The 27,349-nt window shown below is 40.3% G+C and overlaps 1 protein-coding gene across 1 annotated transcript in view; it reads right to left on the minus strand.

Annotated features, from left to right (window-relative positions):
- Positions 1 to 11,497: 11,497 nt before the first annotated feature.
- LOC115777562 (Fc receptor-like protein 5) overlaps positions 11,498 to 27,349 on the minus strand; it is a 59,113-nt gene continuing 43,261 nt past the window's right edge. The window contains exons 6-13 of the mRNA XM_030725492.1: positions 17,287 to 17,556; positions 16,878 to 17,168; positions 13,665 to 13,754; positions 13,531 to 13,546; positions 13,358 to 13,449; positions 12,982 to 13,044; positions 11,940 to 11,996; positions 11,498 to 11,505 (exon numbers count right to left, since the gene is read on the minus strand). Coding sequence (XP_030581352.1) covers positions 11,498 to 11,505; positions 11,940 to 11,996; positions 12,982 to 13,044; positions 13,358 to 13,449; positions 13,531 to 13,546; positions 13,665 to 13,754; positions 16,878 to 17,168; positions 17,287 to 17,556 — 887 coding nt within the window. The remainder of the gene's footprint in view (positions 11,506 to 11,939; positions 11,997 to 12,981; positions 13,045 to 13,357; positions 13,450 to 13,530; positions 13,547 to 13,664; positions 13,755 to 16,877; positions 17,169 to 17,286; positions 17,557 to 27,349) is intronic.

Consider the following 27,349-nt stretch of genomic DNA (forward strand, 5'->3'; position numbering starts at 1 on the left):
TGCGCTGACCAGCTGGCACCTGTGTTTACACTGATATTCAACCTCTCACTGAAACTGTGTGTGATTCCCACCTGCTTTAAAAAGTCCATCATAGTCCCTGTCCCAAAGAAACCACACCCCAGCAGCCCCATTGACTTCAGGCCCATAGCACTCACCTCTGTGGTGATGAAGTGTTTTGAGAGACTCATCAAGACATTCATCACCTCCTCACTGCCCACCACCCTCGACCCACTACAGTTTGCATACCGGCCAGACAGATCCACAGATGACGCCATATCCTTCCTCCTCCACAAGACCCTTTCACACAGTGACACTGGTAAGGGGAACTATGTGAGAGTGCTGTTTGTAGATTACAGCTCAGCATTCAACACCATAGTTCCCTCCAGGCTGGTCTCTAAGCTGCTGGACCTGGGCCTGGGCCCATCCCTGTGCAGGTGGGTTCACAGCTTCCTGACCAGCAGACCACAGGTGGTACGAGTGGGTCACCTCACCTCATCCTCCCTCACCCTCAACACTGGATCCCCCCAAGGCTGTGTGCTCAGCCCTCTGCTGTACTCACTGTACACCCATGACTGCGAGGCCATGTCAGAGTCCAACGTCATCATCAAGTTTGCTGACGACACTGCTGTTGTGGGACTAATCTCTCACAATGAGGAGACAGCCTACAGGAGAGAGGTCTCCCGCCTGGAGAACTGGTGCCAGGAGAACCACCTCCTGCTCAACGTCAGCAAAACAAAGGAACTTCAGCAGGAAGCAGCAGAGGGACTACCATCCACTTGTCATCAGTGGTGCTGAGGTGGAAAGAGTGGACACCTTCAAATACCTGGGAGTGACCATCTCACAGGACCTGTCCTGGACTCATCACATAAACATCACTGTGAAGAAGGCCAGACAGCGTCTCTACCTCCTCAGGCGGCTGAGAGACTTCAAGCTCCCACTCAAGGTGCTCAGGAACTTTTACACCTGCACCATCGAGAGCATCATGCGTGGGAGCATCACCACCTGGATGGGAAACTGCACCAAGCAGGACTCATGGCCCTAAAAAGGGTGGTTCGTTCAGCTGAACGGACCATCAGAACCACCCTCCCCAACCTGCAGGACATTTACACCAAGCAGTGCAGGCTGAGGGCCATGAAGATCCTAAAACAGCCCAGCCACCCCGGACACTCTCTCTTCTCCCTGCTCCCATCAGGCCGGTGTTACCGCTGCCTGAGGGCTAAGACTGAAAGGTTGAAGAAGAGTTTTTACCCACAAGCCATCCGTCTGCTCAACTCTGAGCCCTAACTGGACCATTATTGCACAGTGTAAATATTATATTTTAAAAAGTGTGTATAGTGTATAGTATATAGAGTATAGTGTATAGTGTGAATTACTTTTTTTTATTTTTATTCTTCTTATTTATATGTGTGTGTATATAAGGTTGCAGGTACAAAATACATTTCACTGTGCATTGTACTGTGTATAACTGTGCATGTGACAAATAAACACTATCTTATCTTATTATCTTATCTTATCTTATTAAATTTAATAATTGGACTCCTTATTCCATTGTTTTGTGTCATTCCTGGTTGATAAACGAACATGCAGAAACCTAAAGGCTTAAGCAGCAGGCACTCTTGTTATTTAAATTACTTCACTGTGCACAGTGCAGGTAAAATGGTGCTTTAGTGAGATGCCTAAAATTGTCAGAAATTCACATTTTTTTTCTGTGTAGCATCATAGATTTACTTTACATACAGCAAAGCTGGGACTAATGCTCATGTGATGTCTAAATCACTAAAATGTAAGAAGAAAATGTATAATAACATACCCTGTAGAGTGATGTTGACTGCACTGCTGAACTCTCCTGATCCAGACTCACACCAGTACACTGCAGTATCTGACTGTGATGTGTTGATGTTACATGTGGATCCAGTCATTGTCCTACAGTCAGAGTTCAGTCGGCCGTCCTCAGTGAACTTCTTCACTCTCCACTCAGTGAAGTTTCCCTCACAGGTCAGTGAGACAGAGTCAGAGGTGAAGTGTTGCACTCTGTCAGGACTCACTGTGAGAGACGCTGCTGAATGAACATCTGGAAACATGCAGGGAGGAGACAAAGCTCAGAGATGTTAGGATTAAAATATCACAGTGAAAATGTTCATTTGCTTCCTGAAGATCAGAGCTAATATTTCAACAAACTGCAAAACTTGCTTGAAAACCAAATAACATTATTTTGTCCATCCATTCACTTATCCTGTTCAGGGTCACAGGGGGGCTGGAGCCTATCCCAGCTGTCATAGGGCGAGAGGCAGGGTACACCCTGAACAGGTTGCCAGCCTGTCACAGGGCTAACACAGAGAGACAGACAACCTTTCACACTCACATTCACACCTATGGGCAATTTAGAGTAGCCAGTTAACCTAACCCCAGTAAGTGCATGTCTTTGGAATGTGGGAGGAAACCCACGCAAGCACAGGGAGAACATGCAAACTCCACACAGAGAGAGGGAGAGGCCTGGGCCAAGGTGGAATCAAACCCTTCCAGATGGTATTCTAACTGTGAGGCAGCAGTGCTAACCACCGCGCCACCGTGGTGCCCAACATTATTTTTTGTATTGTTTAAAATTTTTTGTACATTCTAAATAAACAATTTTATGATCTGTTATTTGTTAAATGAGAATCCATTATCTTTTTACCTTTGTCAGCTTTTTGAAAGGACAGAGAGAAACAAACTGAGCTGCAGAGCAGACAAACTTTGGTTCACTGTGATCAGTGTGATACTCTGGGTCTCCTCTTCCAGCTCTACAGCAGGGTTATTATAGTTAATGAAAACGAATGAAATAACGAAAACTGAAATTGAAAAAACATTGTCGTTAACTGAAATAAATAAAAACTATAATTAAAAGGAAAAAACGATAACTAATTAAAACTGAATTGTGAGTTTACAAAACTAACTAAAACTAACTGAAGTTATCGATAAACTGACTTTCATTTACTTTTTTTTTTTTTTTTTTTTTTTTTTAAGTCTTGTGGATTGATATGAAATCATTTTTTCCGCTCTCCGAGTTTAAGCTGGGAGTGCCATCGGACAACTGTGTGAGTGCGCATGTGCGTGCTCACCGCGCTGGTCCGTAAAGTAATGGCTGCGGTCTGCCGAGAAAGAGTCCCGTATGGAGGTTCTTTGAGTACAAGAGCACAGATAGAATCGAAAGTCTTGTTGTGGATGATGAAAAATGTGTGGAACATTTCTCAGTCAGGAAAAACCAGCAACATCAAAATCCAGCTGAGAAGCACAACGGCTACAGAAACTGCTCTGATCCTACGAGGTAACCTGGCCTGCGCCTCTGGAGAAACGGGACTGCTTGTCGGGTCCATGCAGCCCAGAACGTTGTGACTAAACTGTTGCGTCCTTGTGCGTTTCGGGCTACTTTATCAGTGAGAGAATAACAATCAGGAATAATAATCAAAGCATCAATATAAGGACTCACAACTGTCAGCAAATTCCTGGTAGGAGACTGCTGAAACTATCGAAATGGACGTGAAGGAATGAAGAAATTGAAAAAAACAGGGACAAATATGTTTGCAGCCAAAAAACTGAGCACAAAGAGCGAGGACCGAAAAAGAAGCCCCAGCCTGAGCCGCATATAAAACACCTGCACACAACCACAAGGTAATTAACACACACAATCCAGCTACACAAGCATAAATGCGGACATGAGGTCGGCAACTTCCACATGTAGCTGTTGTTAATCTGCTGCACTGATGCTGAACTTTATTGTGGAGTTTATTGTAGAATTTATTGAGTTTGGGAATTCATGTTTTTCTTTGTTTCTCCCTGTTGATGTTCATGTGTGTCCTTAATATTACACACATTTAGCATGTCTTGGTTGTTGAATATATTTCTTTAAACGGTATCTTTTGTCAAGTTTGCATTACACAATAGTCACTTTTGCGCCTTGAATCTTGCACCCGATTAGGTATGAAAATACTAAACTAATACTGAAACTAACTGAAACTAAGCATGAAACCAAAAATAAAAACTAATAAAAATGAGAAAAACCACTCTGAAAACTAACTAAAACTAACTGAATTAGAGAAAAAAAGTAAAAACTAACTAAAGCTGAACTATAATGTAAAATCCAAAACTATTATAACCCTGCTCTACACACATATCCTGCTGTGTGTATATGTCCATCAATGATGTAGGAGTCCTGTGCAGTCCCATCAGGTAGCAGCTCATAACTGTAGGATTTCTCTGATAGATCAGGAACAGCTTTATACCAGTAGAAGCTCCATCCTGCAGACGGATGTTCAACCTCACAGTTCAGAGTTACTGAGGCTCCAGGACTCAGCCATGATGGAGACACAGTGACGACAGGTTCTGTTGGAAAGTAATTAATTGTTCACTCTCATTATTTTCTCGCTGCTCTTTTCATTGGTTGTTGTTTCTATTTGAAGACTTTTATTGATTCTATTATATTTTAACCTGGTGTTGCAAAACAATTTTATGAAATAAAAAAAGATTTTTTTGCAAACAGTTTTGGTAACTATTAACTAGTGATTGATTACTACTAGGAACAGTACCTGTCCCCAGTATAACCATTTATAATCAGATCTAATCTCAGCCTTCACTGGTTGATGATGGCTCTCTTACAGCTATAGCAGAGAAGCTTTGCTGAGTTACTGTTAATAGTCACAGCTCAGTAATAATAATTGTTTCACATGTAACTCCAAGAATGCAGAGCAGCTTTCTGGGTCTGTAATGAATGTAATGTTTTACCAGGCAAACGTGTTAAAAGAAATATTTTCTAGAGCTGGTCGGTTCCTGAATCACCAAAGTTAATGAGTCAAATCTTCCTGAATGTGAATCATGAATCATGAGTTGCCATTGTTCCCAATTGCTTCCACTTTGTCATAATACCACTAACAGCTGACTGTAAAATATTTAGTAGTGAGGAAATTTCATGACTGAATGTATTGCATCCTACCACACTGCCACGCTAGAATTCACTGAGCTCCTGAGAGCGACCCATTCTTTCACAAATGTTTGTAGACGCAGTCTGCATGCCTAGGTGCTGGTTTTATACACCTGTGACCATGGAAGTGACTGGAACACCTGGATTTAATGAGCTGGATGGGTGAGTGAGTACTTTTGGCAATAACGTGTATTTCTGAGGGTAAGCATCATACCTAGTGGGAGGAGCAACTGGTTTAAAGGGAGGCTGTTACAGCAAGGGTAATTTGTGTATGGCCACTAAAAGGCTGCTGAGTTATGAAGGAACTCAGTTCAGTAACTTTGACCTTCTATATAGAGTATATATAGTGTTTTTCCCCACTTTTAGTTTTTGTCAATTTTTATTTATTTATTTATTTATTTGTAAATACTCCTTGTTTTACACTGAGAGGTGACAAAATAAATGACATGCTAAGAACATCGTCTGTGCCTTCATTCTTTGCTTCACCTGTTGGGAGAAGTTTAAGAAAGAACCCTGCAGCATCCACACTGGATCAAAATTATACATACAGCCCCAAATACATACACAGCCACTAAAATTTGGTTAAATGCCCCTTAGTGAGTTGCACCCTCAACCAGACACTTTTGGTAGCCAGCAAGAAGCTTCAGGCACAATTCTGGATAGACTCTTGTCATTGTGGCCAAATAGCTCAATCTTTCTCATCTGAACATAAGATCTGACCATCTTTAGAAAGCATTTGGCTCGTCCATGTGAGCCGCTGCTAATGTCAGTCAAGCTTGAAGGTGTTGATTTTGAAGCAGGAGCTTCTTTCTTGATCAGCACCCTCCCAGTCCATGGTGATGTAAAACTCACTTCACTGAGGGCAGTGATGCTGGTGTTCCAGCAGATGAGCATTGGTGGTTCTTGGGTTGTTCCTACATCCTAAACAAATTTCCTCTCAATTTGGGTTTTCTTCCAAAGCTTGGCAAAGTGGAACTACCAGTTGGAGTCAATCATGATCACTAATGAGAAGTTAATAGGCCTTGGCCAGTTCAAAGAAATTGTTAAAGCCGCCAAACTACCATGGCATTCATGCCCATGAGGAGTGATGAAACCTTTTGATCACAATTGTAAGCTTTCATAGAGCTATCTAAGGCTGCAACAATTTATCGAGTAACTCAATTATAATAGTTTAATGCACAACTCTGTAGAGCTCACCATGTAAACATGAGTCTTTTACATACATTAGTGACTAAAAAATGAGCTGCAATAATGTATTCAGGGACATGCGCATGAATAAAGAGTATTACAACATTAAGCCCATGCAGCCTCCAGTTTTCCCAACCAAACAACCGATAACACAACAGCAGTAGTGAAAATGCTGTTATAGTTTAACGTGGAGTCTGTTTACACACAGACGGTGAAGAGCAAAGATGTGAGCTCAGGTGGAGTGATCTAGTGTCCAAAACAGCAGTGCCTGTTCCTGTAATCACCATTAAAACCTTTACTGGGGGGTTGCCAGGTTGGCTCAGCGGAGGACCATGCATGCCACATGCCAGTGGTGCCTGCGGCCCAGGTTTGTGTCTGACCTGTGGCCCTTTCCTGCATCTGTATGTCTCTCCCAACATTCCTGTTTAATTTTAATTTTAAAAATTCAAAGTTTAAAGTCTTCCTCAGCTTAGCAGTTAGCACAAATCACATAATGATCATCAGAAATATAAGAATAAAACTCACCAGTTTCTTCCACAGTGATTTCATTGCTGTCCACAGAGAAGAAAGCTGGATCTCCTCTCCCTCCTCTGCAGTGGTACAGACCTCCTTGTGAGACTCTAATATCTCTGTTTGCTTCATTTCCTCTCAAGAGCTGAGCTTCAGAAGAGACTGAATCACGTCTGAACCAGTCAAACTTCCAGCCAGCAGAGCCCTCCACAGAGCAGCTCAGTGTCACGCTGCCCCCTGCTGGTATGATTGAGCTTTGTGCTGTCAGTGTGGCTCTGGGTTTACCTGCTGCTGTTGAGTTGAAAGGAAAAAGGTGATTAGATTGTCACTTGGATGGAGGACTGCATCATATTTACACCTGCCCTACGTGCACACATCATTTTTAACTTTGTCCATCACAGATTTTTTGCTGCACAGCAGAGAAGTTGCTCTGACTTGTTTTGCTCTCTTCACTGTGAATAAAAAGCTCTTCTTAAGGTTAAGTTGTTGCCAGAATTAAAACAAAATAGTTTACCAAGCAACAAAAAAAGAAAAACTACAAAGTTGTAATAAGTGGCCTTATTTAGATAATTGGGATGAAAAATCTCCAACTTACACGATACAGTCAGTGTGATGGTATCACTCCACTCACAGAGTACACAGAGTCTTAATACCATGTAAACAACTTAAAGTTGTAGGCCTTCATAAAATGCTCTCATATTAAATATTGTTTTTATTTCTCTTCTATAAATGACTCATTTTTTTGGGAGTGAACTAATCTGATACTTTTATGACTTTCTGGAAAGTGGATCCTCTGTTCAAAGAGGCTCACTGAGTTCAACTTTAAATAAAGTGTATCAAACCGAAACAGAGTGAGGATGTGATTTAGAGTGGTACAGGAGACGGGAAATTAGAGAACAATATTATACATATTTTATAAAAAGAAAGCACAGAGAAAAAAATCCTCACCTTTATCATTTCCATAGCAGAGTGTACTGAGCACTGAAACAAAGATTGAAACCTCATCTGAGATTATCAGAGATGAACTAAAACATCTTTTATAAATGAATAGTTCATGCTCATAAAAAAATGTCACTGCATATGTATTATAATTTGGTGGATAGGCTGAAACATGAAAACAAATATTAATGATAAATTTATTAATCATAAAAATCACAAAGACGCTCAGATGAAGGTCAAACAGGTGATGCTCTGAAAGTCTCACAAAGGAGAAACATGTTCATGAATCAGTGCCATTCAAACCATGGCAGGAATCTACTTACTCAATAACCCCGTCATGCAGAGCAAAGAGTGCCCCATCCTCACATCCACCCTGCTGCTCTCTGATCTCAGTGTTCTACTTTGCATAAATAATAAAAGGTGAACAAAGACGAGCTGCATTTCTTCTTCTTCTGTCTGTATTCTCTCTCTTCTTCTTTTCCTTTCACGCCCACCTCAAACAGCTCCTGTGGCTCTGACCGCAGCAGCTGGGTGATGTTTTTACCTTTCCTGTTTATTGCAAGCATAAATGTTGTTACCGTTCTCTATAATATACAAAGGTGTTTTCAGGTCACAGTTTTCAGTTTTCTTCTTTAGAAACTCTTGTGTGATTTTTGAAGTGTCCTGTGAATCATTATCATGCTGCAATATTCCTCTTCGGCAGGCTTTGGGAGTTCTGGTATATCCACAGGCATTCATGGTGCCATCTATAAATGTCATCTCCCCAACACTCAGCTCCTTGTACCTCCACTTATGGTCCTGTTCTGGACCCCAGCTGAACAAATTAATTTTGGTCTCATCTGATCAAAGTGTGCTCAACGTTCTTTTCATCTTCTTCAGTAAAGCTCAGTGTTACAGGTTTATTTGTTCTTTGTGTGACCTGTCCAAGAAACACTTTTGCTTCCATCAGGCTGCATAAAAACATGTAGGCTTGTATTTTATGTGACTGTTCGCTCAAATATTATCATGCAGTACCATCATATGTAACATACTTTACATGTCTGGCATTTAATTTTCAAATGTTTTGTCTTCCATCCTTTTCTCAACTAAAATAAATAAATACATACTTAAATAAACAAACAAGATTTACAGCCTAATATTTTAATTATTGGAACATCTTCTAAGTTTAAACATTTGATGTTTTCTGTGTTCTGTTGTGAATAAGATTTGGGTCTATGACATTTGCAAATCATTGCACTCTGTTTTTATTGACATTTTAAACAGCGTGCTGATATTTTCTGAATTGTGTTTGTATTTTGATGCAAACATTTGCACATCAGCAGGAATGTGGCACTACATGCTCCAAAAATAATAATAATCCAATTAAAGAATTTTGTTACTAAATTGAATCAATAATCATGTCCTCACTCCATCCATCCATTCTCTTCCACTTATCCCAGCATATTGCCCTGTGACAGCATTATCCCAGCTGTCACAGGGCAATAGGCAGGGTACACCCTGTACAGGTCGCCAGCCTGTCACAGGGCCAACACAGAGAGACCGACAACCATTCACACCTGTGGGCAATTTAGAATGACCAGTTAACCTAACCCCAGTAACTGCATGTCTTTGGACTGTGGAAGGAAACTGGAGTACCTGGAGAAAACCCACACAGACATGTGGAGAACATGCAAACTCCACACAGAAAGGCCCGGGCCAAGGTGGATTCAAACCTAGACCTTCTATCTGTGAAGCAGCATTGCTTAACCACCAGGCTACCGTGCTGCCCCATGTTCTCAATATAAACCAAAATAAATGTAATAATCAATTTTTAAGTTTTGGTTTTTTTTAACCATAATCATGCAGCTCTCATTAATGGTGAGTATAGCAATTAAAGTACAATTCATATAACACAGTACCCACCCCAAATCTTCTATGTGCCAATTCTACGCTGGAGTAGATACCACAGAGAGTTATCATACTCCATCATAAATTACTAGATCAGAAAAACTTGATATTTTATTGTTTTTTAAAAACTGTAAAAGATGATTTTATATTTATTTTAAAAATTAGATTCACAGAAACAGATCATATAATCTGGATATATTTTATTCAGTTTATGTACTCTGATAGCATCCACTATAAAAAAAATGGAAAAAAAAGAAAAACATTTGAAGAAATATGAATTATATGTGATTTTTTTTTTGTTTGTTTGCAAATGCTGAAATACTATGAATGCCACAAACATAGCAAATAGTGTGAATAGCACAACTTTACATGGGGATGAGAAGAAATAAGGGAAGTATCTCCATGTTGTCAGCAGAAGCAATGCCAGGCTACAGCACACGACAAGCTAACTGATTTGACAGTAAGATGCATTAACCTGCCTATCAGATCATTGTGGCCCAATATAACCCCAACCTTGTGTGTGTGTGTGTGTGTGTGTGTGTGTGTGTGTGTGTGTGTGTGTGTGTGTGTGTGTGTGTGTGTGTGTGTGTGTGTGTGTATGTGTGTGTCAGTTGCTGCCAATATGAACCAAAATCTCTGAGGACTGTTTCCAGCTCCTTGTTGAATGTATGACATGGAGAATTAAGGCAATACTGAAGGTAAAAGTGGGTCCAACCAGTGAGCAAAGTGTACTTACTAAAGTGTCTGATGAGTGTGTGTAAATAAACCTGAAATATAAAAGATAAACAAAACTTAAAGCATGTTAAACAAGGCTGCGACATTCATGTTCATCTCGCTCTCTGACTGCAGAGCTGGGAGGCTTTCACACCTGATTTCAGGCTGAATTTAAAATAATTAACGGTGCTGCTCTCTGATACTCTGAATTCCACAAACCAGCTGCCTTAACACAAACAGTTTGTCCAACACTGAAGTTTAACATCAGCCTCCTCCAGTGGAAGCTCTTGTTCACCTCGAGCCAACGCGTGTTGTTACAAACTGTTTCAGTGGCTGTGATGTTGGTTTGTGGATCATTTTATACAGCAAACCAAAATCAGCCACAAACATAAAACGTTCAAATGTTAAAAAATGAAACTTTCCACCAAACTACAGATGTGTAAAGTGGTTAAAAAACACGCAAAAAACATTAAACATATTCATCAGCTTGCATATTACAGTAATTATCATGTTCCTTTTTACCTAATGGAAATCTTTAGACAGATACAGTAAAACTATTTGCTGGTATTCATACTAGTACTTCCTCACTTTGGTCTCACTGCTGTTGGAACAGGATACACTCAAAGTTTTAAAATAGAATAGTAAATCTAGATGACATTATCCTCTAAGTATAAAACAAATGTGTAGCCATCATCAAATTAAAAATGAACTAATATTTTTTCATGAAATATTAAAATATCTCAGTTTAATCATTGGATATGTTTTTATGTTCTCTTGTGAATAAAATATGAGTTTATGAGATTTGAAAATCATTGTTTTTGTTTACAATTTGCACAGCATCCAAACATTTACAGAATTGAAGCTGTATTTATATTGATTTTGTAAAAATAACAATTGTGAAAACAGCTGCTGATGAAATTCTCACTGTGCTCCTTGAATTCCTTGTTTCCTCTCTGCTGTTTGCTGAGAACATAAAACATCTGCTGAACAGAAGACTCAAACATACATATAAAATACAAAAAATACAAAAGCTTTAACAATGACATAGAAAAACAACTGACTGTAGAACATGGATTTCAAATTCTATAAGAGTACTAAGTCTATATGATTATTTAATATTATCTTCTAACCATAAAACAAACAAAACGCAAATTTCGTTATATGTTTACATATAATGACAATAAAGTCTTTTTGAATCTTGAACAAACAAAACAAAACAAAAAGATGATGTCTGATATTTGTGGAGCAGAGGAGCCAGAGCGGCTTCATCAAATGCTTCTTTTGGCTTTTCTGCTGCAGCTCTCCTCACTGACCTGTAAGACAACCACAAACAGACAAAGTGATTTCCAGCATGTAAAGATATTCTGGGCTGAAGCCGTTTAATAATGTGAAGAATAAATCAGCCTGCATGGCAGCATAATTACAGAGAGAGCTTCCTGATTGGACTTCAGAATAAACGTCTGCATCAGCTGCAGGACTCGATGTTCCTGTGAATGAAAAGATCATTTAAAACAACTGACTGTAAGATCATAATTAAACACAATAATATAATTATCCAGGAGGAGGACGACTGATGTCTCCACTAATGCAGCGCAAAGGACACTCAGCAGATCACATCACAAACTTTCTATGTGATGGTACTACACTGCAATAGATACCAGTCAGATGAATTATGAATACATAAAAAGAAACTACAAAATAAACATACTGATAAGTATTCAGTGGAGGTGATGCAGACTTTACTCACCTGTTTTCTTGTTGTTCTTTTGTTTTTTGTTGACCTCAGCATACATCAGCCTGTCCTCTAAAAGAGAAGATCAGACCTCAGGACACATTTGTTCAGCAGGTTTATGACACAAAGCTGTTGATGCTTCTGGACTTAGAGGTGGATTCAAACTTTTTACAACAACAACACAGTGAAAGGAATGAAAATGACAATCAGTTGTTACACTGACGCCTCAGCTTATGTGTCTGATGTGCATGTGTGTGTTTTGTGACTGTGGTTTGGGTCCGAATCTGTGGATGATGTGATTCAGTAAATCCAGCTAAACAATTGCAGGCAGATATCACCAACTTAAAGACTCACCAAAAACCTAAATGATTGCAACACTTGGACAAACAATACCATCCTGTACAACAACAACAATATTCTGTATATAAAGCAGACAAACTCACACAAAACTCTCAATGGGCCTCGATGTGTGTAAGATTCAGCTCTGCTGATGTGCAGTGGTCCTATGTAGTAGCTAAGATTGATAAGTAACTAAACTCCATGTTGACCTATAATTACCTGCAACTGTCATATGTGTATGTGTGGCAGGCAGAGTTGGACCCAAATGCAGGAAGTATGAAGCAGAGCTGGACTCAAAACAGCTTTAATGCTGAAATCTTCTCACAAGATACAAAAACTCCAAATACAATAACTAATCTCAACCAAGGCTGTACTGACATCAAAATAATGAGCCTGGGTGAAAAAAGGGGAAATCACTAAACAGGGGAACACACAGCTGAGTGAGCACAGACAACAACACAACAAAGATTTAAACACTGAGACTTTAAATACACACACGCACACACTAGGTAATCAGGGAAAGAGAGAGACAGCTGCACAGGAGAACAAAATGACACTAATGACACGAGGAAGCAAAACTAAACACAAAGCACAGGGCTGTCAAAATAAAACAGGAAGTGACCAACAAAGACACAAATGCAGACTTGACACATGAGGAGGAGAGCATACTGTGTTTTCTGTGTTACTTTTCTGTGTTGCATGTGTTTTGCACACTCACTCTTCTTTCCAAAGTTTTTCAGTTCAATCAGAGAGTATGTGACACTCTGGGGTTCATCTGCACCTGAAATGTAACATTTGTAGTTACAGGATTGTAAACAGATCACCTGCAGTCAGTCTCATTAAATCAAAAAAGCTCTCGAACAGCTCAAAATATATACTGTACAATTTACACTTTCATTCATAGAGTTTAATGAAAATAAAAAAACAAATAAACCAGGATTAGTGTAATTATTTTAATTCTATCAAAATATCAAATTTTTCAAAAATAAGAGCAAAAAAAATCTGAAACTGAACCTGAGAAATTTCAGAGTTAATGCAGACTGAATGAAGAGTCAATATTAATAATGATAATAAAGATCAGTTTAAGTGCTGACCAGGATGAAGAGAGTCGTATTCATGAGTTTCATCCTGGTTGACTCCATGATTTGTGGTGGAGCTCGAACTGTGACTCTCAGACTGGATCGACCTGAAACATGAAAGAAACACAATAAATTCAAAATAACTGATGCAGGTTTAAAATAATAATAATAAAAGGTTTTATACCAACCTGGTGAAGCATGAATCTGTGAAAGAGACACATGTTATTACACAATGACATCAGAATGATGTTTATGTCTGAATAATTAAAGTGTGTGTAGTAAATAAAATATCTGATCCAGCATCAAAAGAAGAGGCTCTCACACTTGGACTGTCTGCAGCGATACAACAAGAGCAGGAGAATAATGAGGAGAGAGACTCCACAAACCAGTCCAACAATCAGCCACACAGCTGCTGACACAGTTACTGTAACAACACACAATTATTAATAAACTGTAATTATATTGGATATTTTCCTTCTCAGTCATCAAAATCATTTCCAAATATTCATCAAATCTTTGATCCTGCTCACCTTTAACTAACATCCAGCTCTGTGGTGACTCTCTTCCTGAGTATTCACACTTGTAGAAACCTTCATCAGACTTTGACACTGCAGAGATCTTCAGCTCCTCTCGGGTATCATTTTGAATAAGTTTGTCATTGTGGTAGAAAAACACATTGGAAAGTATTTTTTGTGTCCTCAAACTGCAGCTCAGACTAACAGAAGCTCCTTCAGTCACAGGATGAACAGGACTCACCAGGATAGGAGCATCAGGATCATCTGTGACACAATCAAACACAATTGTTTCAGTCACATCAGCTGGTGCAGACTTTTAGAAAAAGCTGACACACAATATTAAGAACAGATTGAACAAATGCTTTTCACCATTAAGATCTAATATCTAATCTTGTATATTTAAAAACTTCTGTATGTGTCCTATTGTTATCAAATAATTTCTATAGTACTTGTTTTAAGTTGTGACATGAAACCTTCTCCTCTTAAGGTCTGGGTTATTGTTGTTGCAACAGGAATGAAGCACAACAAATGCTCCATTCATTAAGTCACAGTAGTGCTATACAGCCTCCTCAGTAAATGTGCTGCACTCAGCAACCTGCAAAAACTGGCCTCACGTGCTTTTTAATAATAGACCAGTACAAGGAGCTCCAGGATCGAAGAGGTTAAGGTCATATCACAAAAAAATTCCGAAAACCAAATCTTCATCACAATAAGGAAAAATATGTCACTGAGTTCTCTTTGGAAACTGTGATGGTGGAAGTTTTCACTGGGAAGATGATGATGATGATGATGACGATGATGATGTAATGCAACCACATTTAAAATTTTGGTTTCTGCAAACTAAAAAGTTACCCAAGCTAAAACTATTTAAATGATTCCCCAGATTATTCAAGTTTGCTGAGATCTGAGCTACATAGAACAAAAAGGTGTAAGACAGATACAGTACAGAGTGCAGATACACAGTAGAATAAATACAAAAATGCACACTACAATATATACGGAAGAGTTGCCATTTCAATTCCTGTATGTATGTGTGTATCAGAGTCCGCCGTAAGTGTGTGTGTGTGTGTGTGTGTGTGTGTGTGTGTGTGTGTGTGTGTGTGTGTGTGTGTGTGTTTGTGTGTCTATCACTTCAGGTTGGAGTTCAGGAGCCTGATGTCTTGTGGAATGAAGCTGTTGCACAGTCTGATTGTATTTGTGTGGTAGCTGCAGTACCTCCTCCCAGAGGGCAGAAGAGTAAGAACTCCATGTGATGGATGAGATGGGTCAAATACAGCATAACCTTTAATACAACTGCACCTTTTTACATGATACATTTTGATGACATCTTGAGCTACTTTGTGATATAAAATATGCATTTGATAGTTTTTGGTAAATCTCTTTAAGAAAAAATGACTAAAATGATAACAAAAACTAAGAATATTATGTTGTTTTATGAGATGCATAAAATTGTCAGAAACTCTCATCTTTACTTGTTTTGCTTCATAGAATTACTCCACATGATATCCAAATCATTAAAATGTAAGAAGAAAATGTATAATAACATACCCTGTACAGTGATGTTGACTGCACTGCTGAACTCTCCTGATCCAGACTCACACCAGTACACTGCAGTACCTGACTGTGATGTGTTGATGTTACATGTGGATCCAGTCATTGTCCTACAGTCAGAGTTCAGTCGGCCGTCCTCAGTGAACTTCTTCACTCTCCACTCAGCAGAGTTTCCCTCACAGGTCAGTGAAACAGAGTCAGAGGTGAAGTGTTGCACTCTGTCAGGACTCACTGTGAGAGACGCTGCTGAATGAACATCTGGAAACATGCAGGGAGGAGACAAAGCTCACAGATGTTAGGATTAAAAACAGCATGTTAGAAATATTTTTCTACTTTAATGTTTATTTTGTTTCCATTTCTGAAGATCAGTATTAACATTATTTAGAATAAACTAATTTCAGCTGCTCTTTTTCCACAAGGGGGCGCCACATGCTCCACATGTTTGATTTGGCAGTTTTATGCAGGATGTTCTTCCTGACACAACCCCAAAGAGGATTTGTTCCTTTGAACTGGAATCAAACCAGCGACCTTTCATTTGCTAACCACTACACCACTGAAGGGATCTTTAAGTTTATTTTATATACAACTAATTAATAAACACCCTTTTTCTCCTTAATGGGAAACCAAATACTTTATAACCTGCCATCTGTAGTTGCTGCTCTCGAGCTGTTGCTTCATCTTTTTCAATAACCTGCCTGCTGACATCTTTGAGTTTTTAGTTTCATGTTTTGACTGTTTTATCTTTACTGACTCTAAGCTGAGACTCTTAGACCTGCATAAGTAAAGATAATTAATACAAGCAGCAACATGAAGAAAGAGATTTACTGCAACAGAAAACATTTGAAATCTGACATCATGTTTGTTTTAGTTATCAGTGCAGTGTGTCTCAGTATGAATAAAAATGATGACATAACATCAGCTTATTGAAAGGATAGAAACAAACTGACCTGCAGACCAGACAAACTTTGGTTCACTGTGATCAGTGTGATACTCTGGGTCTCCTCTTCCAGCTCTACACACATATCCTGCTGTGTGTGTCTGTCCATCAATGATGTAGGAGTCCTGTGCAGTCCCACTGCCATCAGGTAGCAGCTCATAACTGTAGGATTTCTCTGATAGATCAGGAACAGCTTTATACCAGTAGAAGCTCCATCCTGCAGACGGATGTTCAACCTCACAGTTCAGAGTTACTGAGGCTCCGGGACTCAGCCATGATGGAGACACAGTGAGGACAGGACGGGGTTCATCTGTTCAATAAAGATTTTATCTCAATGTTTATTCTCTGAATACTGAATTCAATTTTGCAGCAATATTGAATCCCAAATATTTAATATGAACTTTAAGAGTGAGACTACCTAAGCATCTAAAATCTCTCTAATCTCAACATGTACTAACAAAAACACATTTTTACAGCCTGACATCAAAATCAATTTCAACAATTTTAATAAAACATTGATCACACAACAAACATGACTTACTTGTTACTGACAGTGTGAAGGCTTCACTCCACTCTGTTGAAGAATATGAGTCATCTCTGCGTCGACTCTTACACATGTAGTCTCCACTGCTGGACTCAGAAACTCTGAATGTCAAAGAATTATTGTGTGTCCACTGTGTGGTTTGCCTGGGTCCTCTCCATCCATAATACCACTCAGTGGGTTCACCTCCTTCCTGCACCTCACATGTCAGAGTGATCGTCTCACCGCTGAATATCTGAGGCCAGTTGTGTTGTTGTTGTTTTACAGCAACTTTATTGGAAACTGTTTACAGATGTTAACAGTTGAGATACAAACAGAAACATGAAATCAACAGAGAAAACTTAACATTGTATGTTTGCTAATCATGAGTGAATGTTTCAAACTAAATTACTGAACTCACAGGTTATCTCAATGATGAGGTCAGCGCTTATATAAGTGTAGTAAACTGAGTTTCCTCTTCTTCCTCTGCATCTGTAGATTCCTCCTTGAGATACTCTGATAACGCTGTTTTGTTGATCATCTCTTCTGATTGGAACTTCAGTGGTTCTTTGGGTGCGTCTGAACCACTCATATTTCCACTCAGCAGAGCTCCCCACAGAGCAGGTCAGTGTCACACTGCCCCCTACTGGTATGATTGTTGTTCCTGCTGTCAGTGTGGCCCTGGGTTTATCTGCTGTTATGAAAGAGAGGGAAAAAATGCACACAGGATTAACTATGAATCCAAAAATTATTCAACAATTAAAATTTAAAGTATGTTTTAATGTTATGCAACTTCCCATTTGCAGCAAATCTAAACATTTCTTTACTTTTTGTTTGTTTTTTCTCTGCAGTTTGAGATCATTTGAATTTCTATCTCAACATGGTGACAGAACTACAGTAACTCAGGTTGTAGATCTGTAAATAAACCCAGTTTAACTGTTTGTCCATTCTCTGACCTGAAGAAGTCACACTGAATGTAAACTAATACAGTTCACTGAAGGACACACAATAGTGGGTTAAGGGGGCTCTGTGTGGATAACAGAAACTTCAGTCACCTAAAATTTTATGAAGATTTTGATGTTTCCTCTTTTCTTCTTCTTTACTTATTAATTTAATTTTATCCACAGTTGTTGTTTTACATTAAAACACACACATGTAGTAATGATGATCACAGAGTCTGAGTGTTTTAGTGCTGTGTACACTGTGAGCAAAGTAACAGGTAAAATACAGACGTCCTGGTTAAAGTTTCACAGCATCAGAAAAAAGTTTCCATGACAACATTAATTTTTTTTTCTCTGTGTTTATAATTCAGATTCAGAGAATTTGAACAGAGATCATAAATTTATACTATTGGCACTGAGGACTGATACAGTTACAGAGACAATGTTACTGCTCTCTGTATAATTTGAGCCCTTCCAGTTACCAAAGCACTGATATTCACAACTGTAACCTGTAGATGTAATTTCTAATCTGTAGTATTTGTGTTTGTTGTAGGGGACAAATTCTCGACCATCCTTGTTGAGTTTGTAATACCAGTCAGTGTCTGCTCCTTCATTCATGTCACACATGAAGGTAACAAACTCTCCAATGAAAAAACTGGAGCAGTTGGGTTCAATAGTTAACACAGCATCTAGAATCCAACACAACCACACCATTAACAATCTAACACACTATTATGCACTATAGGAGGCAACATCTGTGTTTATACTGTATTTTCAAATATTAAATAATATTTAATGCAGCAGGCTGAGATGAATCTTTATTACTAAATAAAAAGAAAGAAATGAAAAAGTGAAAGTGTTCAGTCACCTTGAGCGTGTCCAGTGCAGAGGGGCGTACAGAGCACTACAATAAAAGCAGAAACTTCAGACATCATCAAACTAAAGACACACTCAAATATGGCAGAAATAAAACACTTGGGCTTTTAGCAGTGGCTGCTGTGATTGGCTGCATTTTAGATTAAGGTGCATTAAAATGCATCAAATGATCACAGATGCAGAAACAAACCTTTCTTAGATAAACTAAAGCAGCTCCACTCTAATCTGAGTCAGTGCACTAAAATCTAATCCAGGCTACAAACAACCATGTTGATAACAAACATGAGAGTCCTCTGTTCAAATGAACTGAAATGCTCCAAATGACTGATACTCTGTTCTTCTCACTGAAACATGTTTATCAGTCAGTATGAATCAAACTATAGAAGTCAGTGATGTACTCACAGAATAGGCCCAGCTCACAGAGCAAAGTGGGTCCCATCCTCACATCCAGCAGCGACACGTCTGAAGACTTCCTGTAAAGAGAAAGAGTGAAGCAGCAGCTACGAGAAGTAGAAGCAGAAAAAGAAGCTGCGTTTAATACAGACAAGATCAGAGTTTGTCTCAGACTTCTTCTTCTGGCTGCAGCCTCTCTGTGCTTCCTTCCTTTTACACCCTCAAACAGCTCCTGTAGCTTTGACCGCAGCAGTTGGTGACGTGTTTACATTTCCTGTCCACTGCAAACATGTAAGCTTCTTTCTGTGTGTTGTGTTCCTACTTTTCTCTATGATATGCAAAGGAGTTGTGCTACTTCAAGTCAGGTGACATATTTTCCAGGTCATAATTGTTTCCTCATTTTTCTTTAGAAACTTGTAAGTTATTTTTAAACTGTTCTGTGGATCAGGATCATGCTGCAGGGTTCAATTTAAGGTGATTTTATTCATGGTTTGAAATGACTGTAAGGTCGGCTGCATGTCCTGTCCTCCTCTTATCTTGCTCATAAAGTGTGATGGCAGTATTACAATCATTTATCTTCACTCCTGTTCACGGTGTGTGGCCAGCTCTTTATTTCTGACACCTGCAGAGGAAGCAGATGTCCTACAACCTGTGGATGGTCCTCCTTGGTCCTCTAGTGACTGTTCTGAGCACACAGCAGGGAGGACTGATTGAGGTCACTTGTGGGTGTGTGTGGTGGAAAACTGGCAAGACAAGGCATCAGGTTTTACATTTCAAGATTCTGGGCAATAAGTAATGACAAACCTGAATCTTTCAAAGAAGGGACCATCGTGCTTGGCGAAAGTTGAGTCATTCGGCTGACTGCAAGTATTCAAGGTTCTTATGATCGGTCCAAATCATGATGGTTGTTCTGCTCTCTTCAGCCAGTGCCTCCATTCTTCTAGGGTTAGCTTCACTGCCAGCAGTTTTCCATATCGTACTTGCATTCTGCAAAAGAGAAACGACCAAATTAAAAAGGCACATGTATGCATTTTGTTATTAACTACCCAGGACAAGATGGTGCCCACCTCATAGTCTGATGCATCTATTTCTACAATGTTTTCTAGAAGAACGTGCCAACTTGTTCTTCATTTTTTTTCCACAAAGAACAACTTGGCACCAACTGGAGAAGAGGGAGGTCTGATTATCCTGGTGGCTCGGGAATCTGAGATGTAATTTTCCATTGCTTCTGTTTCAGGACTAGTGGGCACTGTGGCTGCTGGAAGTAAATCTATAGCACAAAGGAGAGCAAAGAGCTTCAAAAACAACAAACTGTATTAATTCATGTTGATTTCCAGAAAGGACAAGGTCAGCTGGAGAAGTTTGGTGTGTTGGCATTCAGTGCAGAGACAAGAAGAGCTTCAGAGAGACTTTCTACTAGGATATTAAGCTGTGAATAAGCCTAGAATCAATAAATTGAGGCTGTGGTGCAATTACCTTCTGCTGCAGCTGCCTCTGAACTCCTGCGATCCAGAAGTGGTTGTGGAAAGCAGAGTCCTGAGGCGTGCTGCAATCTTGGGTTTTGCTCCCTCCTCCCACAACCTGTTATCTAGTTTGATGGGAATCAGTGGTGTTAGTGTATTTTGAGGCTAACTCATTGTTCAACTGTTCACTCAAACTCTGACAGAATGACTCTTACTGGGCCTCATCTTCTGACACTGTCCCTGATGTAATGTTGTAGGGGGCAGAAGCATTGTCAGGTTTTAGAGAGTGATCACAAACTGCTTTGAACTACAAAATCATTGGCGGTAATAAAATGCTAATTAATTGTTTAAAAATCATACAATGTGATTTTCTGGATTTGTTTTAGATTCTGTGTCTCACAGTTGAAGTGCACCTACGATGAAATTACAGAGCTCTCCATTCTTTGTAGGTGAGGAAACCTGCAAAGTCAGCAGCGTATCAAATACTTCTTCTCCCCACAGTATGACTGCACATCTACTGAGTATGAAATTGAATGTCTACTAAAAACACATTAGCTGTGGTGTGTACGAAGCCTTGTTATTGCTGCCACATCTCTGCATGTGTAAAGGGGAACTGGACATTTGCTCTGCTTGCTATAATACATGTTTTTGTAGTGCTTTCTTTTTTCTCAGCATGCATTCAATTTACTGTGGAAACATGGGTAGATATAAAGAGATGATAATAAAATGACTGGCTTGCATGAGGAAGTTGCTGATCAGTAGTGTTTCATGTCTGCAGCAGCAGCAAAGAGCTGATCTCTCTCTCTGCTGTCAGCTATCAGAGCTAAACTCTGTTCTCTGGAAGGCAGCACACATTTAGTTTCGGTTGATCATCCTTATTTTAGTTCAGCAGTTCATGAGATCATGTTTCATTTCTTTATTTTTAGTGAAGAGATGGTACAGATAAGCCTGTAGCTAAGAGGTAACTTAAAGTTATACCATACTAAAATATCAGTGCTGTTTTTTTGAGAAATGACCCACAGGTCGTGAATGGTTGTCTGCCTCTCTGTGTTTGCCCTTTGACAGACTGGTGACCTGTCCAGTGTGTACCCTGCCTGTCGCCCTATGACAGCTGGCCTTCAAGGGGTGGCTGTAGCTCAGGATGTAGAGCAACCCACCTACTAATAGCAAGGTTGCTGGTTTGATCCCTGACTGCTCCAGTCTGCAAGTAGTTTGTGTCTTAACACATGAGCATAATTTAAATGAACAGGTGCAGTTATTTTGTCGTATACTGCAGCTTTGAGTATTCTAGAAAACTGTTCCTAAAGTGTAAACACTGAGTACATAAATATGTTATGTTCTTTCTAAAAATATTTTTGTTTGGTTTTGGTTATTTGGTTAAATTAATTCATCAAACTAATAACAAACTTAATTATGGTATTTATTGACTTATTACATAGTTATACTACAGTAGCTCCACCTTGGATGGCATTTATGCTACATCACTGCAATATTGGTTGCATCTCCTCCACCACAAAAACCAGCATCAAGTTCATTAATTTGGTGGCACCTTCATCCAAACTAACATTAAAAGCTGCTCTTTGTGGTTTCAGAGCTGCAGCAGCTGCATCATTGTCCTCCTGTGAGAGCATGGCCTCTGCTGCAGAGACACTTCAGATCAGCCAGGCTCAGTTTACATCTCACTGGGATGTTTTTGTCCTCCTCAAATACAAATTCAAACTGATGGTTCATTGACTTAAAGGCTGCTGTTATTGCTATAATGTTAGCTGAGCCACAGTGACACACAGAATATAAACCAAATGTAACCCACAACAGAGGTAGACCAAATGATATGCAATGGAAAATAAGTTAATATTATAACTGTACGCAGAAGAACTGTCCTTTGTGGAGCCTGAATGGTGTGAACAATGAATCACTCAAGGAAACAAGATGTTACTGTGATCACAGATGTAATTTTGTAGACCAACAACAAAACAAAACAACAAAGACACACAATAAACAGTTCACATTGGACATATCTTCATTCTCATTCAGATGTTGGAATCACTTTAGTCCATCTCAGTTCAGTGTGTGCACCTTTGCAAAGTGCGAGTGGAGTCAGTTCAGTTCAAGGTTCTCTTATTAGAAAGACAGGGAACAAAGTCCAAATCCCAAAGGAAATACAAATATTCCTACCAGCACGCCATCCAATTTTCCCCACTTGAGCTGTGTCTTGAAGCATGCCCAAAAAAACCTGACCACTGAGTATTTGCACAATGATTCTGCAGTTGAGTTTCCACGTCAGACAACAGAGTGCACCAGCCACAGCAGGAGCCAAAAACCCAAACGTAGACCTCCCTGCTAGATCTTAGCGTGCCGCTCAGCAGTGACAGCAAAACAGGAGAGCCAACCGTTTCAGCTGAGGTGTGTTATGTGCTGCGTAATCATGTCAGCTGAAGTGTGCCATGTGCTGCGTAATCATGACAGCTGAGGTGTGCCATGTGCTGCGTTCAAGGTAACAAGGGTTACATGCCCCCCCCCTATCTCAGGTGCGTCCCTGCACCTGACAATGGTTGCTGCTGTACTACAGGCTGCCTAGTAACACTAGCTAGACACACATCATCTTCCCCTAAAATGGGAACAACGGCCATGGCTAGACCATGAAACAAGGACTGTATACTTCTTAGAAGGGGTTCCCCCAGGTTACCATATTGTAATCGATCTGGTGGCTTTCTAACCCGGGTGGACCTACGCACAGGTGATTCAAGGTGAGAATTCGAGGTATCTGGGGTGCCAGATTGCTCAGAGGAGAGGGAACCAGGAGATTCCAAATTGGCACCAACATCACTGGTTTGATCAACAGCTAAGGATGTACTCTCTGGTAACTCGGCCTCAGGCATATCATTGATCTCAGATCCAGAGTTAGAAAATCTCTCCAGGGTCACACCCACCCCGGGCAGGGGCTCCCCTTGCTCAGATTCAGAAAATTGAGCCACAGGTGGTCTTTTCACAGCGGCTGGAACGACTGTCGCTGGACTGGGAAAATCAACAATTGTAGTTACCCTGGCAGGTTCTATAGCAGGTAAATCATACCAGTGATATGGGATCAGGTCATCATCATCATCTTCACCTGAGCAAGGCTGTGCACAATCCTCACCCGGAGAAATGAATGATGCAACTTCCGGTGCTTTCCCCTTCTTTTCAGGTGTTGATGGTACAGGTAGGTATCCACATGGTAGCAAGAGATTACGATGTAATGTTCGGACTGGTTTGGCTTTATTTTCTGGACGTACCATGTACACTGGTAGGGTTCCAGCTTGCTTGATCACAACATAGGCATCTGGTTCCCATTTATCTGAAAGCTTGTGCTTGCCCCGAAGCTTCACATTACGAACCAATACTCTGTCACCGATGTTGAGTTTAGATGGAACTACATGCTGATCAAACCGCATTTTGTTTTTCCCCATCACTTTCTGTGCATTCTCACTGGCGATCCTGTAACTCTTTTCCAAGATGGATTTAAGGTTTTGAACATACTGTGAATGACTCAAGGTACCGTTGTTCACAGGTAGTCCAAAAGCCAAGTCAATGGGGAGACGAGGTTGCCGCCCAAACATGAGCTCATATGGTGAATATCCAGTGACTTCGTTGCGGGTGCAGTTATAAGCATGAACCAATGGTTTAACAAAATCTTTCCAGTGGCTTTTGTCTTCAGTAGATAATGTTCCCAGCATATCCAAGAGTGTTCTGTTAAATCGCTCTACCGGATTACCTTGTGGATGGTAAGGAGTTGTTCTGGTCTTCTGTATGCCTGTCATCTTACAGAGTTCTTTAATGAGTCTGGATTCAAAATCTGGCCCTTGATCACTATGTAGTTTCTCAGGCATGCCATAATGGACCAGAAAACTGTCCCAGAGACATTTTGCAACAGTTTTAGCCCTTTGGTTGGAAGTAGGGACTGCAACGGCATACTTTTTAAAATGATCAGTTATCACCAAGATGTCTTTGGTGTTACTCCTATCTGGTTCTAATGACAGAAAATCCATGCACACAAGTTCAAGCGGCCGCGCGGTACAAATGTTGATGAGTAGCGCTGCTCTTTCAGGAAGAGCCTTGCGTTTTATGCATCTCTCACAGGTTTTTATTTTCTTCTGAATGTCAACAGCCATTTTTGGCCAATAAAACCTGCGACGCACCAAATCCAGTGTGCGCTCAGTGCCCAGATGTCCCATATGGTCATGCAGGTTTGTCAATACTTCATCTCGGAATTCCTGAGGTAAAACAAGCTGATGAAAGATTTGGTCCCCAACTATCCTCCTCCTCATGAGAATGCCATTTTGGAGCTCCAACCGATTTGTTCTTGAAGGAGAAAGGGCAGTTCAGGAAGCTCAGTCCTTGAGGTGGATGGTGGGGTGTCCCCAGTTTCTAGCAGAGCTATGACATACCTCAGGGCCTGATCTTGTCTTTGTTTATCAGCCAGTTCAGCAGTAGATAATTGAGTGATCCAGGGAGAAGCAAATTGAGCTTCATTTACAAAACTATCAGGCAAACACTCGGCCCGTACTGAAAGCGAATGGACAAATGCAGTGATAGACATTCTATCATGATTGCTGTAAACAAGCTGGTGGTCACAAATCGCCTTTACGGTTTGCTGATCAATGGCAGCGACAGATGCATCATCCAGGTGATGTTAAACGAACTTCAGGATTCTCTCCTTTTCTTTTTGAGACATTGGGTCATTAGTCAAGTCGCCGTGTGGCCTGCGTGAGAGAGCATCAGCATCAACGTTGTGTCTTCCATTTCGATATAATAATTTTGAACGAAAAAGTAGACAAAGCTGACAACCATCTATAACTTGTGGCATCCAGTTTAGCTGAAGTTAACAAGTATGTTAATGGATTGCTGTCAGTAATCACGGTAAAAGGGATTCCATATAAGTAATCATGGAATTTATCAGTGACTGCCCACTTAAGGGCCAAAAATTCCAGTTTATGTGCAGGATACTTAGACTCACTCTTGGAAAGACCACGACTTGCATACGCGATAACTCTGTTTTGCCCTTGTTGCTCTTGGTACAAGACAGCACCTAAACCAGTGGAACTTGCATCAGTGTGCAAAATGTATGGCTTATGAGGGTCAGCAAAGGCAAGAACTGGGGTAGAAGTGAGCTTGTCTATAACAGATTCAAAAGCTTTTTGACAAGCGTCAGACCAACGACTCGCAAATGGCTCCTTGGGATTGTGATAGCGTTTCCAACTGACAACAGAGTGGCTCTTCTTTTGCAATGGCGGATACCCCGCAGTAAGGTCATGTAGAGGCTTAACGATTGAAGAATAGCCCTGTATAAATCGACGGTAATATCCAGCAAAGCCTAGAAATGAGCGCAACTCTTTCAAGTTCTTTGGGACAGGCCACGATTTGAGGGTCTCGATCTTATCAGGGTCTGTTTGCACGCCATCTTTCGACACAACATGTCCCAAATATTTCACAGATTTCTGAAAGAACACGCATTTTTCTATGGACAGCTTAAGGCCAAACTCTTTTAAGCGATGCAAAACTTTTAGTAGCCTTTCCTCATGTTCTTCTAGTGTGGGTACAAACACTATGAGGTCATCAATGAAAACTAAGACTTCTCTTAAATTCATGTCCCCCACACACTTCTCCATAAGCCTTTGAAAGGTACTGGGTGCGTTGGTAACTCCCTGTGGCATTCTGCTAAATTCCCAAAATCCTAAGGGACACACAAAAGCTGTTTTGCATTTATCTGCCTCATCCACTTCAATCTGATAATATCCAGATTTAAGATCAAGAACAGAGAACCATTCCGAACCAGAAAGAGCAGTGAAAGTGTCCTCCAACTTTGGCAGTGCATATGCATCTTGATGGTTTGTAGATTCAGTTTCCGATAGTCAATACAGAGCCGCACACTTCCATTTTTTTTCCTCACAACAACAATCGGAGATGCAAAAGGCGACTCAGATTCTCTGATGACACCAGCCTCAAGAAGCTCCCTCAGATGTTGCCTCACTGCATCCAGATCTTGGGGATGAATTGGTCTAGGACGCTGCTTAAAAGGGGTGGGATCTGAGAGTTTAATCTAATGTTTCACTTTGTCAGTTTTTCCAAAATCAAGGTCATGCCTGGCAAAGACTTCTGGGATGTTATTCAACCTCTCACTTATCCAAAACTTCCACTCTGGTGATAAAGGAGACTCCCCAAAATTAAAGTTAAGTCTGGGAGTTGGAGATTCAGAGGACAAAGCGTCAGGTATGCTCTGTTCCTTGCACTGAATGGACTGAATTGCACTAATCTCAGCAATGGCAGCCCTAGCTCCAATGGGCACATCATGGTCGGATTGATTAGTAATAACAACAGGCAAGCAATATGGTGAGTGGCGAGGAAAATACACTACACAAGCCTGGACTAACAAACCCCCTGGCAACGGAAAACTGGATGGATGCTCAATAAGAACTGATGTTTCTGGCTGGAGGAGACGTGTAACGGCTAAACCCTCCAAAGCAACAGTCTGCCCAGCTGGTATAACCTGCGGTGTTTCAGCATGCAACTTCACTGTGCCATGAAAATCATCAGTTGCCAGTTTATGTCTCAGTTCCAGTATCTTGCATACAGACTTATAGCCATAAGGGGCAGGGCAAAACGACTGATTGTTTGCAACATGGCTGTCATACACAAGATCGAGGGTGTTTGTGTATGGATGGTTCTGATGCTCTTATGTCAGGTACTACTAGAGCAAGTGTGTCAATGTCAATACAACTCCCCAGAAAAGCAGGTGGAAAGGCAATATTGACTTCCACATAGCCCAGATAAGGGA

This window comes from Archocentrus centrarchus, unplaced genomic scaffold (genome assembly GCF_007364275.1).
Source record: "Archocentrus centrarchus isolate MPI-CPG fArcCen1 unplaced genomic scaffold, fArcCen1 scaffold_57_ctg1, whole genome shotgun sequence".
NCBI lineage: Eukaryota > Metazoa > Chordata > Actinopteri > Cichliformes > Cichlidae > Archocentrus > Archocentrus centrarchus.